Source organism: Physella acuta, unplaced genomic scaffold (genome assembly GCF_028476545.2).
Source record: "Physella acuta isolate Inbredline_101_S28 unplaced genomic scaffold, ASM2847654v3 ptg002444l, whole genome shotgun sequence".
In the NCBI taxonomy this organism is placed as follows: Eukaryota; Metazoa; Mollusca; class Gastropoda; family Physidae; genus Physella; species Physella acuta.
The window spans coordinates 62,936-79,703 of NW_026733929.1; the positions used below are offsets into that span (position 1 = coordinate 62,936).

General features: G+C 34.0%; 1 protein-coding gene across 1 annotated transcript; it reads right to left on the bottom strand.

Annotated features, from left to right (window-relative positions):
* Positions 1 to 4,512: 4,512 nt before the first annotated feature.
* Positions 4,513 to 14,898, bottom strand: LOC131933302 (calpain-9; the record flags this gene model as incomplete). Its single annotated transcript, XM_059290080.1, is given in 19 exon segments — positions 4,513 to 6,609; positions 7,140 to 7,192; positions 7,373 to 7,489; positions 7,661 to 7,739; positions 8,035 to 8,106; positions 8,513 to 8,574; positions 8,830 to 8,938; positions 9,388 to 9,439; positions 9,718 to 9,840; positions 10,329 to 10,426; positions 10,747 to 10,977; positions 11,300 to 11,393; positions 11,530 to 11,604; positions 12,077 to 12,162; positions 12,476 to 12,565; positions 13,016 to 13,190; positions 13,756 to 13,909; positions 14,186 to 14,293; positions 14,829 to 14,898. Coding segments are annotated over 19 exon segments (1,875 nt in total), but the record flags the coding sequence as incomplete, so codon positions are not given.
* Between the last annotated feature and the right edge of the window lie 1,870 nt (positions 14,899 to 16,768).

Genomic DNA, 16,768 nt, shown 5'->3' on the forward strand with positions numbered 1-16,768 from the left:
TGCTCTGACGAGTTATAGAACCTGTTTCATATATACCACCCACCCCACCCCCCCCCCCCCCTCCCTCCTCCCATACACACACCTCCGCGACCTCCAATACCTTGCTTTTATTTGTTCAATAAGTGAAGAACCGGATGTAAAAAATCCCCAGTTCATACAAATCGATAATCGATATGTGCTTGGTAGATCAATCGAATATCGAAAAATGAATCCATTCAATAAATCGATACTTAACCTTTACGCGAATAATAGCTTTTTTTCGCTTCATTCATTCTCTCTAATTTCCATATTACTTCTCTCTCTTTTTCCCCCTCAATCTCTCATTACTAGATCTGCCCAGAGACCTTGCATGCCACAAGCCTATAAGACATTTTACCAAATGCCATTTCTAATTATAACTTTACATAGCCATTCCTCTTGCCCCCCTTTTGCCACCCTTTCACACATACACACACACACACACATACACATACACATACATACACACACATTTTTACACACACACACACACACACACCTAGGACAGAATATTCTACATTGACACTCACACACTATCACTTTACATTTTTAGACCTGCAGGCTTTAGTTTTGGACCTATTGACCTTTAGTTTATCTAGACCTAGTCATGTATGTTGGATTGGACCTGTTCTGGGCCTGTTTCTTTACACGACTTGCTTGTATGGGACCTGGGACCTCATTTGCGTCGGGCCTAGTGACAGCGACTTCAATACTTCAAGTTTCACCCTCCACCCCCACCCCCCCCCCATACACCTACACTTAAAATACTAAATGTGCATTTCCGTTTAACACTTAAACACAATTGTACTTTTTCACTGCACCTGAACACAAATGTGCATATTTCCCTTAGGTATCACCCTTCTCCCTACCATTTTATTATTTCACAATATTATAACTACAGGATTAAAAAAAATCTATCAGTACGTTTTTTATTTTGTGACGCCCCCCCCCCCCTCCTTAAATACTGCTTCAAGGTAGGGTCCATACCGCGCCCCCCCTCCTCCCTAAATACTGCTTCACGGTAGAGTCCATACCACGCCCCCGCCTTCTGTCGCTGCTGTCTGTTGATTTGAGTTCAACTCGACCTGTTGTAGATAGTTGTACAAGATCCCAGGACCTCAGTTTTACCTGACTAGTTTATTTTTAGTTAGATCCCAACTGAGCTGTCGACATAGTCACAAACATTTCTTCTCTCAATGTTAAGCCCCACTTGTCCAGAGAATATTCATGTAAGCCATTCCAGGAATTTGTTTTTATCTAGCGTACTGTTACACCATACAAATCGATCGTCCAACCTATCGAGCTATGTGTTAGTATCTCGTCTTATATATATATATATATATATATATATATATATATATATATATATATATATATATATATATATATATATATATATATATATATATATAAGTATATACCAAGCAGACAAGCAGATCCACAATAACTTCCATTTTGATGATTTAATTTTAAACAATAGAATGGGTCGAATTAGAATGAAAACAGACACAAGGTCGAGCCGGGTACTGAACGGTGGGGTACGAGTTCACCCTGGGGTGGAGGATAAGCCTGGTGAGAATCAAGGGACAGAAGCGATGGATACACGATAATCAAACCGATATCCAAGCCAGTTAAATGGAGTTTGCCGTTTTTAGGCTAATGGGAGACACCTCCTGAGCTCGTGATGTCCGTAAAAAAAGAAAGAAAAAAAATGTACAGGCACAATCTAGTACAGCAAAATAACCATGACAGTTACACGCTTATTTTTCTAATACTTACAGGGGAGACAACTCGTATAATTTTCTAATACAATTTTGCTGGGATAGTCTAATGTATAGAACAGATCAAAGTAAAAGGCGCAAAATTAGAACATACTGTAGCAATTTAGGAAACTCAGTATGGTCGACAAAACATAAAATATCATTTTTTAAAGTTAGATCTAGATGCTGTTGGGTGTTTTGATCACACCTTAAAATTATGCTGTCCATGTTTGTTTCATAAGCTGACAGAAGAAGTTGAACCGGGATTACGTGTAGTTCTTTCAGAGTCCAAAAAATCTGTTTTGTTTTGACAAACACAAAAATGACAAACACAAAAATGGCAAACTTCTAACGCAGGGGTCGGCAACCTGCGGCTCGCGAGCCGCATGCGGCTCTTTTGATATCAAGATGCGGCTCTCCAGCTCCTTGAACAAATACTAATAATCATAATAAAATATTTGAAATAAAAAAATGTTAGTGGCTCTTTAAAACCAGGGAAATTTTGAAAATTGTAACTTTTGGCTCTTCCGCTTCAAAAGGTTGCCGACCCCTGTTCTAACGTCGATTGAAGAACAGTTGACACTATAGACTATAGAGCAAGGGTCTCCAAACTTTTCAGCCCGAGGGCCGCATTAACGATCAAATATCACTTCGGGGCCAGAGTTTCTTCAAGGCATCAATTCGGGGTGTCTACCAAAGAACGTCTAGCGCCCACCCCCAACAAAATATAATTTTTTATAGAAAGATACAAATTTCAAGTCCCCCCCCCCCCTCACGGAGAAAAAAGTCGGAAAGAAACACTGTCAGGGGCCAACAACACGCTCGAGGTCTTCACGTATTTCATTCTTGAAAATGTTTGTTCACATAGGTATGTTTTCCAAAATTTGAAAGGTAGGCCTACTTTGATGCAAAAGTTTTAATTTTCGGAAAATCTTCCTAGGGCAAAATCTTATAAAAACACACCCGCCCTTCTTTTAGGTTGTTTCTAAGGAGGTCATTTGCTTGCAATTCAATGACCTCCGTTGCAGTTCATCAGGGCAACTGGCCACATTTGCTTCAAATGTGTTTTGAAAAAGTCTCACTTCTTCTGCTTTTGAATCCAAGTCAGAAAACCGCTACTGAAACTGCAGCTGGAGGTCCTTGATGATCTCGCATAAAAAATAACTCAGCTATGAAGACCACCCACATGACATGTTTGGATTTGAAGGCCTTTAGGTGGGTGTATAGATCAGAAGCGAAATTTCCCTATCTCGTAGTCTTAGGTTCAGAAAATTTAAATGACTAGTTATGTCTGCAGCAGAGGCCGATATCTATCCCCACTCTTGCGTTTACTTTCCAGAAAGTAACCTATTTCCTTAATACTCTGCTAAGAACTTTCTTACAACATAGCCATCTTACTGCTGTGTAATATGGTAAATCTTGCGATTATATGTTTGTATATTTCAACATGTCTCTGAACTATCTATGGTTGAGCCCATGTAATCATATAAGATTCCCCATCTTCATCACCGGATTCAGTACACTGCTAATGTCCGTATATTTAGCACACAATGTTATCTGGGAAATAATACAGTGCAGGAAGATTGGTTCTAGAATGTTTTTCTCATTCGCTTGTCCAACCAAGAGTTTCTGTATATCGCACCCATGTACTTTTCTCCATCAATTGTCAGGTAACTGAGGTTAGTCCAGTCCAAGTTATAATCAGCAAATATTTATTTTTAATTCATTGAATACATCCTCTCAGGTAACATTGTCATACATGTTATGTAGGGAAGCCAGCTCTGGTGTTTTGCTCATGTCTTCATCCACACCCCTAATGAACACAAGCAGTTGAGAGGTGGAACAGATATCCAGCGACTCAACCATTGCTATTGAAAAATGTCGAAACGTGCTTGCATTTTTCGCTATTTGAGTCACGGTATTTTCACAAATATCTGCAAATCGGTGGGCAACGTTAGTTGCACCCAAAGCTATAGTTTCAAATTGTTTTGAATTTTCTGGGCAAAGTTACTCAGCCCCCTGAAACAAATATTTTTTTTCCGCGGACAAAAGATCTCCGCGGGCCGGATGAGAAGACCTCGTGGGCCGCATCTGGCCCGCGGGCCGTAGTTTGGAGACCCCTGCTATAGAGAGAGCACTTCCAGGAAGTACTAAGGACCCCAACAGCATAAGACCCATCGGGCCGAGGACCTCTTAACATCAATACCGGGGAAATAACGATGCAGGAAATTATCTAGGTCTTAAATTGATAGTTTGATAGGTATCAACACCAGACAACATCCCAGTGGGCGTTAAAGCAAGATTTAGAAGTAGTTGCAGATCGACTGCATCAATTACCCAACTTAGTCTGGAGCACAGGCTGGTTGTTCGCAGGTCTGACCGGCAACTGTGGCTGTACCCCAGATCATGCTTATATTTATATCGCAGTTGAGTTGGAACATTTTTGAAGTTTTCCAAAGATAATCCAAATAAACTGCACAACGGAAAAGAGTACACACACGTTTTTAATTTAAGTAACCTGATAGGGTAAGTGAAGTAGAGCTCACTTGTTTCTGTGACCTCGGCATATAGTGTGGTCAGCACAGGTTAGAAAGGGAACTTTACTTTTTTTTAATGAGTTGTATCTAACAGATGTGGAAGAGACATTTACATGTGAGTTTCTTTTTTCTTTTATTGTCAATAAATATTCGGGGGGGGGGGGGGGGATTCTGTGTCTAAACTTACTAGGGCCCAAATAGAGATGGTAAAAAGTTTTCCAAATGTAAATGTTGGATTCAGAATATAATTTTTAATTTTTGGAACAAGTACAAGTTGAATGTTCTTTTCGAAACTCAAACGTATCAAAAGTTATATACAATGGGACAAGCATGCCCATGCTTTCTTGCATTGCTTTCTATTGGAAATGACTTACTGCGGGAAATGTTGATGACTTAGCATATGCGATTTTGATAATGCAAAGAGCTACAAAGTTAACAGTTCCAATAGAAGTCTACATGCCATAACATGCATGTGTAGCTATTTACATAATCAAGAATAAAAACCACCATTAAAAAATAAAAGGTTTAATTATAAAAGCACCTATTACATCATAAATAATGTATCTATTAAAATGTATAATATATTTATGAGATACAAACTACCCCATTCTGTTTAAAAATTTAACTCCAGAGACTCAGGTAAATGTTAAAACAAAAGTTAAAATATGTTGTCAAAAACTATGCTCAACATAATTGTAAAAGAGTGGTTAGAAATATACAAAATAATTACATTAAGAGTCATCCATAAACATCACTGCATTAGTTTGCCTTCAGTGATCATTTGCTATGTGTGGATTAAAAGGGGGGGGGGGGGGGGGGGGTTCAAGAAAATGTGTAGTCGAATTAATGTTTAAAAATAAATTGGTGTTGATTTTTTAGCAGAGTTATGGTTATTTATTTCTGGGCGAGTCTAAATTTTTGTGATCTCTGACCGTGGGTGGGTAAGTGTGTATAGGGCAGGGATGGATCAAAATGTTCATAGTTCATTGTTTTCTCCATTAAAGCCTGAATTTTACGCCTTGTTATGGAGGAATGGAAATGGTAAAATGGAGAAATACTGACAAAAGTTTTTTTTTTTTTAAATCAAACCACTAATAGGACTATTATGGCACCATTCCTGGGGACCCACCTGAAATTTTCCTGTAAGACGAGTGGGCCAGGCCACCCAGGTGGGGTGGGGGGGATGTAAAATTGGGGAATTACGTGGCAATCACTAATGAACATAATTTAAAATAGAACAATTGTGTGGCTGAGAATGAACACAGGGAGTGTCTATCAAATGGAAATATGACAAAAACATTAATCGTAATGAGGTTACATGATAGGCCTTTACATAGTCTTTCTTCATACATGTTGTTCACAGTTAAAGAAATTTTTGTAATTTAGAAGAAAAATCTTTATAGAAATACCTATAAATAAAAGTACATACACATCATACTCACCAAGCTATAACACCTGATAGAAGTGTATTCAACACTTAAATTAGCTAAATATATCACTAACCACATATGATTATTTTGTACCTGATATTTTAAAAACTACACTCAGTAAGGTACCAGCTATATAATACCACAAGCTCACAATTACTACAAATTTATACATACATCTCAGCAATTATGAACCAAACTACAAGTAGCATGGCAAGCAATTAAAAAAATATATACATCATCTTAAGGTATGCATAACATGACAGTTCTAACTATGTACAGGAACCTTTGATCTCATCACAGTTATACATAAGACTACTAACTGACCCCAATAATTACTAGTTTTATAAAATACATATTCACTACAAGCTTTACAAATTAGAAACAAACATAATGTACACCACCATCTTCTTTACTAGTTGTATAATTTAAAAATGCTATCATTTTCAATTATAAAATGATATATTGATATCTAAATTTTCTAATAAAAGCATTTCTAACAACAAATTTTTGTATACTCATGTACACCAGCCAATAACTGAATAAAACTGGGGCCTTTACTTTTGTTTTTACTAATTATTTATCTCCCATTTAAAGAGCTGATGTTAGAGTTATTGTTACTGACTTGTCTGTCTATTACTCAGTCTATGAGTTCCTTGGATTAACACAAATACACTTTGATTTTAATATTTATATAAAACTGTAAAAAAATTAATTAAATTTGCCAAGCATTTGTGACATTAATATTTTTATTTAAAAAATCTTACAAAATATAATCAAATAGTAGAAAACAAAATATAACATCCTTTTGTTCCTTTTAGTAGCTTAACTTTATGTTCTTCAAGTCCTCAATCCCACTGATATCCACTGGGGAAAAATAAATGGTGAAAATGATGAACATGAAAAAGATGAATCTATGTAGCACTGCTGGATATGAGACAACTTTTTATAGTAAGATAATCTAAGATAGTTGATAAAGGTATTGCTGAATATTTTCTGGTAAGTCTTTCTGTGGTATTCAAGATTAGTGAATTTATTTTAGTAAAGTTTCTAGGTGTGTATATGTGACTTACATGATGATTTATACAAGAATATTTTAAGGACTGTCACCAACATAAGTTTGCTTAGAAAAGTTGCTCATAGATGATTGCAGGATGATACAGTTAACAAGGGGAATAACTTTTGCAACTTTTACTGACTTAAACGCAGTTAGTTGCCACAACCATCTTTCTATTAGCAATATCTAAGTTTAAAGGTTAAAATACTGTCATTTAAATTGTTTTATATAATAAATAATAATTGCTTTGTTTTGACTTAAAATGTTTTTAGTAATGAGTACTAAACATTGGCTACACAATTCATAGATTTTGTGTGAACCTAATTTATCAAAGCCATACCTCATTTAAGTCCATATTAATTTTTCTGTTGGTCTCAAGTTCTTTGTAAGTCCCTAGGAATAAAATTCATTAGAGAGATTGACATTTATTGTAAAGACTATTAAAATTTTTATTCCAGTTGTTATGTATTTAGATCAAAATTATTAATTGTCATTTCAGTTTATGTAAAATTAAGATAATCAAGTGAGTTAGTATTCAGACTTGAAAAGAATATTTTTTTTAAAAAACCTTACTTAGAAGTTGCATTGTCTTGCAAAATCCCTGCAGAAAGTCCTCTTCTGAGATTCTACCATTGCGGCCGCCATATCTCTTCATCAGTGCATTCACTGCTTCCTGTCCGGCATTGAAGTCTACAGGGAATGAGAAATAATTTTGATATAAATTATTGTTTGCTTTAAGATTTTTCATTATATGGATAGGTTTATAAAGCTTCTTGAAGTGTAATATAATAATCATAAGATTATTTTGAAATAATTAAGTGATTTAATTTCTAAATTGTGCTTTGGAAAATGTTATTTTACCAATAACTTCAAACAGCTTTTGAAGTTCACTGCTATCAACTGAGTTATTCTTGTCTTTGTCAATTAAAGTAAAAGCTTTCTGGTGAATAAAATGATAGTCAGGAATAAATTGCTTTTGTTTCATGAATGAGATTTTGGGAATTTAAGTTATTTCTCTTTCCTTATTCACAATTTTAAACATCAAAAAAATAAATAAAGTAACAACTGATTTCAATTTTATTAACATCACCAGGTTAGAAACAAGAGCTAACATGTGATTTATAGAGAAATGAAAGAATTTGATTCATTTTATTTTAATACTCGCTTCTGTTAAAATATCTTCTTGCATTATGCAAGGCAAGTGAAATTAGATTCTTAAAAGTTAATTTTTTTACCCTCCAGTTCTGAAGATCCATCCAAACTTTACTGACACCATCTTTATCAATCAGACCTTTTGATGACTGAGTCTATTATTGTGTTAAAGCAAACAGCCACATTCTTTCATTAACTATATAGGCCTATAAGATCTGTTTTATAAATTCTCATACGTCAGTGTTATGAAATATTTTTATAAATCTGGAATATTTTACTCTGTATATTTACAGTACCACTACAAGGTGGGATGGTTGAGTATGGTGCACACCAGGTGACACCAGTTAAGGTGGTGAGGAAAAAATTTAAAAAAAAAAAATAAGAGTGAAAGGGGGAGGGGTGACACCAAACTAAAAAAGTAAAAGAGTTAAAGGGGATAGGTGATCACTTCAGTTACAATGCCCAGTGAAACCTGGCCTAGTGACTCCACTGTATAGACATAATGATACATTTTAATTAAATAATGTTTGAACACGATTATAATGTTAAATACAAGGATACATTTGATAAGCCAACTAAACAGCGACAGGTTTCAATATTGAATCCCTTTGTGTTTCCCTCACCTAAAAAATAAATCCACAATGAATCTCTGATAAATTACATCATGCAATATTTGAGTTATCATAATTTTACTCTGTTTTCCATTTAAACAAAATAAACTCATTACATTACAGACACAATGATGCATTCTTAAACCTATTAAAATATTTTGTTTTGAAAAATGAAAAATGATTTAAATTGATGTTTAATGTTGAGATACTGAAAAACTTAAGGCCTCATTGTTCTATTTTAACTATAAATAAATCTATAGGCCCTACCTGCTTCTAAAGCTGCTTTAAAGACAAGCACTAGATCAGCAGCATCTATCTGACCATCTTTGCCTGCACATCCATCAAATGCTTTGCTGAGTGCTGCCTCTGTAAGATCCTAAAAGAAATCAAGTTTTTACTGATAATTCATGTTCAAATTTCCTAAAAGAAATCAAGTTTTTACTGATAATTCATGTTTAAATTTCCTAAAAGAAATCAAGTTTTTACTGATAATTCATGTTCAAATTTCCTAAAAGAAATCAAGTTTTTACTGATAATTCATGTTCAAATTTCCTAAAAGAAATCAAGTTTTTACTGATAATTCATGTTCAAATTTCCTAAAAGAAATCAAGTTTTTACTGATAATTCATGTTCAAATTTCCTAAAAGAAATCAAGTTTTTACTGATAATTCATGTTTAAATTTCCTAAAAGAAATCAAGTTTTTACTGATAATTCATGTTCAAATTTCCTAAAAGAAATCAAGTTTTTACTGATAATTCATGTTCAAACTTCAATGATTGAAAAAATTTTTACCAATTGTAAGAAAATATTTTTTTCCAACTAACCTTAGGTGACATTGGAACTATATCAATATTGGGCTTTGGTTGTTCAATGGGCCTAAAATTTCAAAATGTGTAGAGTCAAAAACAGAAAATTTTATATAAAATTAAATTAATTAATATGGTACTGTAGAAACCTACATCTGCATTTTTGGTTTTAAAGTATTATACAAGTATAATAATTAGATAGTCTGCATCATTTTGAAAATGTAATAGCAATGAGCATTCTTAGCTAATCTAATCAAAGCTAATCTAAACTCACTACTAGCTCTAGTTGAAATGAAATGTACCCATATACAATCACAATGAGCACTTAAAATCAAATTGACCACCTACTTTGATTTGACATCCTCTTGACAAAATACTCGCATATAAAACTCCGCCTCCAGCCCTGTCTTAAAGGTACAAGGCACAATGACATGCTCTCCTGGTTCAAGCTCATATCTGATAGTTCTCTCCCTGTAACCACATGTACAGAAAGTTAAAGTAAGAATCTTTCAAAGGGAGGCAAAATCATTTATGTTTATTTTTTTTAAAGTTTGAATAGGTATGTTTACAATAAGAAGTTTCATAACTATTTAAAAGTAGGATGTGATTGTACAAAAAAAGTCAATTTTAATTGAAAGCTGAAAGTTATATTTAAACTGGATGCCAGTTTACTTAAACAGTGCCCATAATTCAAGTTTTTAGTGTATAAATCTGGTAATTGTGGTTGGGATAAGATCATGTTTTCCTTAAACAAAAGGAATATATTTTAAAACATTCAAAAGCTTCTGATCATAGGTCTAGTAAACAACACTGCCAAATTTAAATCTAATATAAGCCTGTACAAAGACAGCTAACAGTCATTTTAATATACTAAATTATTTACTTAAAACTACAGTATTTAACAAACCATTTATAAATTAGCAGTCAGTATTTTTAAACCAAAGTTTGTCATCATTTACCTATATGGCCAGTAAGGTCCAGAAGTTTCTACAAGACGAGGCGTGTATTCATAGAAGTTTTCAGCAGTGATTCGTTTAGGCTTACGGCTATCTTGAAGCTGACAAAAAAAAAGAAACACTTTTGACATGACTCAAAAATAAAGTTTGAAAACCCTAATCATTATTTTTATTATTTTCTAGATGATTACATACTTCAAGCTCAATAGGCTATTACCTAAGATTACGATTAATTAATTAATTAACCTAAAGAAAAATTAAAAAATAAATGAAAAATGTATAACTTGGTACTTGTTTTAGTAAAGTTATTAGTGTCATGTATATGGCTATTTAGCAGAATTCTAGTCAAGTTTCTAGCCAAGTCAATAATCTGGTCAAGTATGTTTTTCCATTAAACGACCAAGAAAACTGTGACACTTACTTTGAAGATAACAAAACCAATGCTAATTTCTTCCGCTCGTCTTTTGAGCAAATTATCCACTTCAAACAGAGAAATGACAACAGGTGTGGGTTTCTTAGCTTTTGCCAGACTCAGATCAAATTGGGGATTGGTCCAGAATTTTTTGGACGTAAAGCTGACAGGTGGCCCTCCAGCAGAAAGGCCAGTAACCCATGAACCATAGTGTTCTGTCATCTGCCATTGAGTCAATTCCTGAGAAAATACAAGTAAAAAAATTGTATTGAGAAGGACTATAGTTAATACTGGTTAATATTAATTCTAATACATCTTGTAATTTAAAACATTATTACTTCCACACACAAAAATGGACATTAAAAGTTTTTTTCGTTTTCTTATCATTAATTTTATAGTTTATTTTAGATTATTGCTTTTTTCAAATGTCATTTAAGTTTTTGTTTTGTGAAAGATGTATAGAGAAAATTTACATAATTAATTTTATACCTGACAGGATAAAAAATACCTTTCATAAATACTACGCAATGTTTAGAATACCGATAGTATGTAGCTGACTAACCAAATTATTTGCAATTTCATCTGTGAGTCCATCAGGGGAAAGGTGACAAAGTTCTAGCTCATCAAAATTTATTCTGAAATCTTCCAGACTTATCCTAACAGGGAAGAAAGAAATAAAGTTTTAAACAAATCATTCAAAGTACTTCATGCTTTTCATTTTAAAACAGTAACCAAAAGGATTCATTTATACATTTAAATCTATATATCATCTTTGTGTTAATTAACTTGTACCAAAATTCTCCATCGTCAGCTGATTGAAATGTTGCATCCTTGTCTGCTTTGGGGAGTGTGTTCCATTCCGCTGACCTTAAACAACATGAAAATAGAATTACCTTTTTAGTTTTATTAGTTTTAAACATGTTTAGAATAGTTTAGAATAACAGGAAGATATTTTTCTCAAAATATATGCAGTCATTAACAAATAATATATAAAGAGTGTTAGTCAATATTTATTTTAATTAACCTAATGGTAAATATCAGTGGTTAGATATAGTTTGTAAAGTAAATGTAACAGTAATTATTATCTCATACAAACATATATGTTCTTGATGCATATTTGAATGTATTAAAGAAAAGAACAATGTTATAAATAAGTCTAATGAGACAATTACATTACGTTTATAAACAAAAAAATTGTATTTAAGTATTTTGCTAACACTCTGGAGTCCTTCAAACTCAATAATTACTTCAAAACAAGAACAAATTACATTTCAACTATTGCATTATGAAATCTTATTGCAGACCTATTTAAACTATTTATAACCAAAGGAAAACTAACTTATCACACCAAGCACCTTTCCATTCTCCACGCCCCCATGGATTTCTTATATGTAACAATGTTGTTTTGCCAACTTTTGTGGATACCTGAACATCAAAAAGCACAAATTTGAGAACAGAACTATTTCAAACAGTATTTAAATTTCACATAATTTTCTCGAAAAAAGTTTAAAATTTAGAAATGAAAAGTTAAAGATTATGACTCAACATATTTTTGTTAACAATTAAAAATAGTATTAAAATTGTATACAATCTACTCAAAACATTTTTAAAATTTTGAGACATAAAGTTAAAGATTTGAGCTCAAAATGTTTTCTGAGAATGGAACAATTCTAATTTAAAAGTTAAAAAATTAAATTTAGTTTCACTATGTCATAAAATCAGCTATGGTCAGACAAACCTCTTTAATTCTAATGATGGCATATGCATGTCCTTCATACAACCCATTATCACGTTTTACTTCCCTTTCTCCAGGGACAACTTGATGGTTCTGAAAAAATTTGTGAAAATATAAGGCCAGTAACTAAAATTGGCAAAGTTTATAGCAAGTGTTGACCATTTTTTTAATCCAAAATTTTATATTTTGATAATAAAGATGACAACTTTTTATCTTTATCTTCTTGATAAGACCAAATTCTCTCAAATTGTGATGATATTTACATTTAAAACTGTCAACATAGCTTGAAACTTTGCACAGAATGAGACTGACTGAGAGTAGTTAATGTTTGGTCTCTGACACAGTGAGTAAACTTAGAGTAATTCAATTGGATTTATTAAAAACAACAATTTACTTCTCCATTTATTTATCAATAAAACTATTTAATTAAAACTTCAGTTAAATTATGTTTTAAAAATAAAACCAAAACAATCAGTATTTCTTTTTTGCTTTAAACTAAACAATAATCAATCACTTTGATTCATATAATAAGGCTTTACTTACAAAAATAGCACTTCCCATAATGCTGTTCATTTTGGAGCAGTTGAGAATGATGTTTTTAAGGTTGGAGTCGTTGATGCTGTCTTTTAGAGGAACCATTTCCCCCATGCCTCCAGTCAGGTCAACTAGGGAGGAGTGGATCCTTCCACCATCAATGATGTCATAGTTTCCATGAAGCCTAGACAACGGAGAATTAAATTTTTAACTATTTTTATTTTGCTTTTGAAATTGTGTATAATGGGTTGCAAACATCTCTAATAATGACGAAAGACTTAAAGGCTTTACATAACAGCTTAATGTTGTAATTAGTATTACGATATAGATAAAAAAACAATCTATTATTTATCCGAATTTGGAAAATATTTTAATTGATTTTAAATTGCATCACAATAAAGTAAATTAAAAAATTTAAAAAGTTTAAAAACAATTTTAATTTGTGCGATTTTATAAGTATTAATTTATCTTTATCTAAAAATATATATTACATTTCAGAAATAATAAATTTTATAAATTTCATATACTCCACCCCCCCCCCAACGCCGTGCAGTTTCACATAGATTTGGATGGTTTAGTTTAAAGACTGCCCCCCCTGCTTCAGTCTGTGACAGGGCACCACCTGTACCCCCTCCTAATCACATTCACACATAGGCCTACACACACATGCACACCCACATGCACACACCCACATGCACACACACACACACACACACACACACACACACACACACACACACTGTACATACTTGGCAAAGGCCTTCTCCAACAGTGGACACCAGAACTCGTTGGGAGTTTTTCTATTGCTGCCATAGATCAGCTTGCCATTGTAGGTTGGTAGCCTGTCATCAACAACGATTTCAACCCATTTCCCATATTTCCAGAACACAAAACGAAATGCACCTGAAATAAATTACTAGCATTTTTTCCCAGCCTAATAAACAAATAAGAAATGGTTTGAACTGAATTTATTTGTAATCTCTAAATGTTTTGTACATTGTCATATAAACATTATACTGCACTATAACTCAATCTGAGGTTGAATTTCAAACCTGTAACTTTTGAATTGTAGATTTGATTCGTTTTCAAAAATAGTAATTCCCAGTTGATGCTCTGATAATAATACAAAACTGATATTAATTAAACTAAGCTTTACCATTAATTATTTTATTAATTTACCAATGTAATCCTTGTCAAAGTTTTGATCTCTGGGAACAATTTTGTGCAAAATATCTCTGTGGTTGGACGCAGCCAAACAGGCAACTGAAGCAATAAACCAGCAATTTCCTGATAAGAATGAAAGAAACTTTTAATTAATTTTAATTCAAGAACATTAACATTTCTGAACATTTACTATGACTAACAGAAACCAATGATTTATCTCCCATGATTTTTGTTCAGCCTTCTTGTCCCTTAAAATTTATTTGAGCAGTTTAACCTTTAACTTATATATATATATATATATATATATATATATATATATATATATATATATATATATATATATATATATATATATATATATATATATATATATATATATATATACACTAGCCGTCCCGACACCCGACCTAGCGATGCTACTGATGTAAAGTAAAATTGCATTTGTGCAACTATTTTCATAATTGATAACAAACTTGAGTTTAAAAATTGTCTTTTAGTGTTTCTCTGACTACATTCAATGTTATTACAAGTTAGTAGAAAGTAATTAGGCAGTCATCTTCTTTTAATATTTGAAATGTTCTACTTTTTTGTCGATATTTCTACGAGTTATAACCTACAAAACTGCTGCAACAAATAAAAAATCTGTTGATTTACATACCGAGATTGCCTTGATCAAAGTCATTGTAGATCAGATCGTTTACAATAAACTGTGGCTTCGTCACAAGATCCTACGAGATGGGAAAGAAAAATTGTAAATCGTGATGTGTGTTGGATTAATAAGTCTCTACCTTTTCCACGTCTTGGTGGGACAACTTCCGACCTATTCTGTTCGCATGACACACTCCCCCCACCCCTTTATATGACAAGCTCCCATACTTCTTTATGAAAACTCCCCCACCCCTCTATATGGTACACTCCCCCACCCCTCTCTATGATACACCCCACCCCTCTGACACACTCCCTTACCCTTCTGTCTGACACCCCCCCACCCCTCTATAAGACACACACCCCCACCCCTCTGTCTGACACACACCCCACCCCTCTAACTGACACACACACCCACCCCTCTGTTTGACACTCCCCCTACCCCACCCCCTCTGTCTGACACACACCCCCACCACTCTATATGACAACTCCCCCACTCTATGATAAGCCCCCACCCCTCTGTCTAACACACCCCTTACTCTTCTGATACATCCCCCTCTTTTGTGACACACTCCACACCCTTAATCCTACCATATTCCCCTGCGACTCTGTAATTTAGCTAAGCCGCTCCAGCTGTTACTGTCCACGATAATTTCATGACGACCAGACGTCAGGATGCAACCAAACCAGAATGATTTCTTCCACCCCCACCCCCCTCCCCCTCTTTTACAACCACTCCCAAACCCATCAAACTAACTACCCGATCGCTATTAAATTGTTTTCAACGCCAACTTTTACAATAGCGAGGTCACGTGTTATCACATTATAAACAAAAACAAAGCCTCGTGATTTCTTCACTGTCTGAGTCAGTAAATTCACGGAGGTCGAAGGTCAGGCAGGCAAGATTTATCGCCGTATTTTCTAAAGACAGCGAAACAAGGCGATTAGCGTACAAGGTAATTAAAGGACATGTCTTACTTGAGTTCAAGGCCAATGACTTAGAATCGTAAGCAATAGACTTAGTGATTGGGGAAGAAAGAATACTAAGGCATAGAGATTATTTTCCCCATCTAATGGCTCCTCATTTACCGGGGGATTCGAACTAGGGCCTTTTCGGGTTAGTCTATTGGTAGGCACCGCTAGCGATATTAACCAACAATCCTACCCGCTTCATCACCACCATCGCATGCTTTATATAAATTTATATGAATGTTACGACCCTAATTTTTTTTTTAAATTACGAAAATCCAAGCTACTGAAAAGTATATGATGAGGGAAACACTATTTTAAATCCTATCCGTAATTTTTCAAAATCGGATATATTTAAAACTGTAATATCATCAAGGGAAACTACTCCAGTGTGGATTTTGAACCGAGATTAACCAATACATGTTCTTAATACGTTTTAAAGAAAAAAAAGCCCTGCCTTGCTGAAGCCAAGCGGCGCAACCCATCAAGCCTATTGACTTAAGCACTTGGTTGTTTACCTTGATGCGTAAGTTCCCCAAGTGCTACCCTTAAGATGTAGATATTATTTGTCGAGAGACAAAAGACAATGTTGGATCAGAAGGTGGACATAAGGGGGTTTCGTCAATAAATGACGTCACGCATATGTGGGCTGACTTTTATAACGATGGGGGAGAGGCGTGGATATTTGAAGTAACGTATTGCTTAAAGAAAATTAATTCAAAATGCTACATTTTCTGTGAGTGGGGTGGGAATAGCCTTAAAAATTACCTTCTCCTTATCGTTGATTACAACCCCTAAGACACGATACCAATAGGAATAAGGTAAAGCAGACACTACAAGGTTTTTTTTTTTCAAAGTTGTACTCATTGAAAGAGAGGGCGTCCAAGACAAACCTGGAGGCGGAGTTTTCTTGAAGAACTAACGACAGCACGGATGTCTTGAGAGACTGCAAAATCAACAGCCGGGGACCGGACTAAGTCAAAG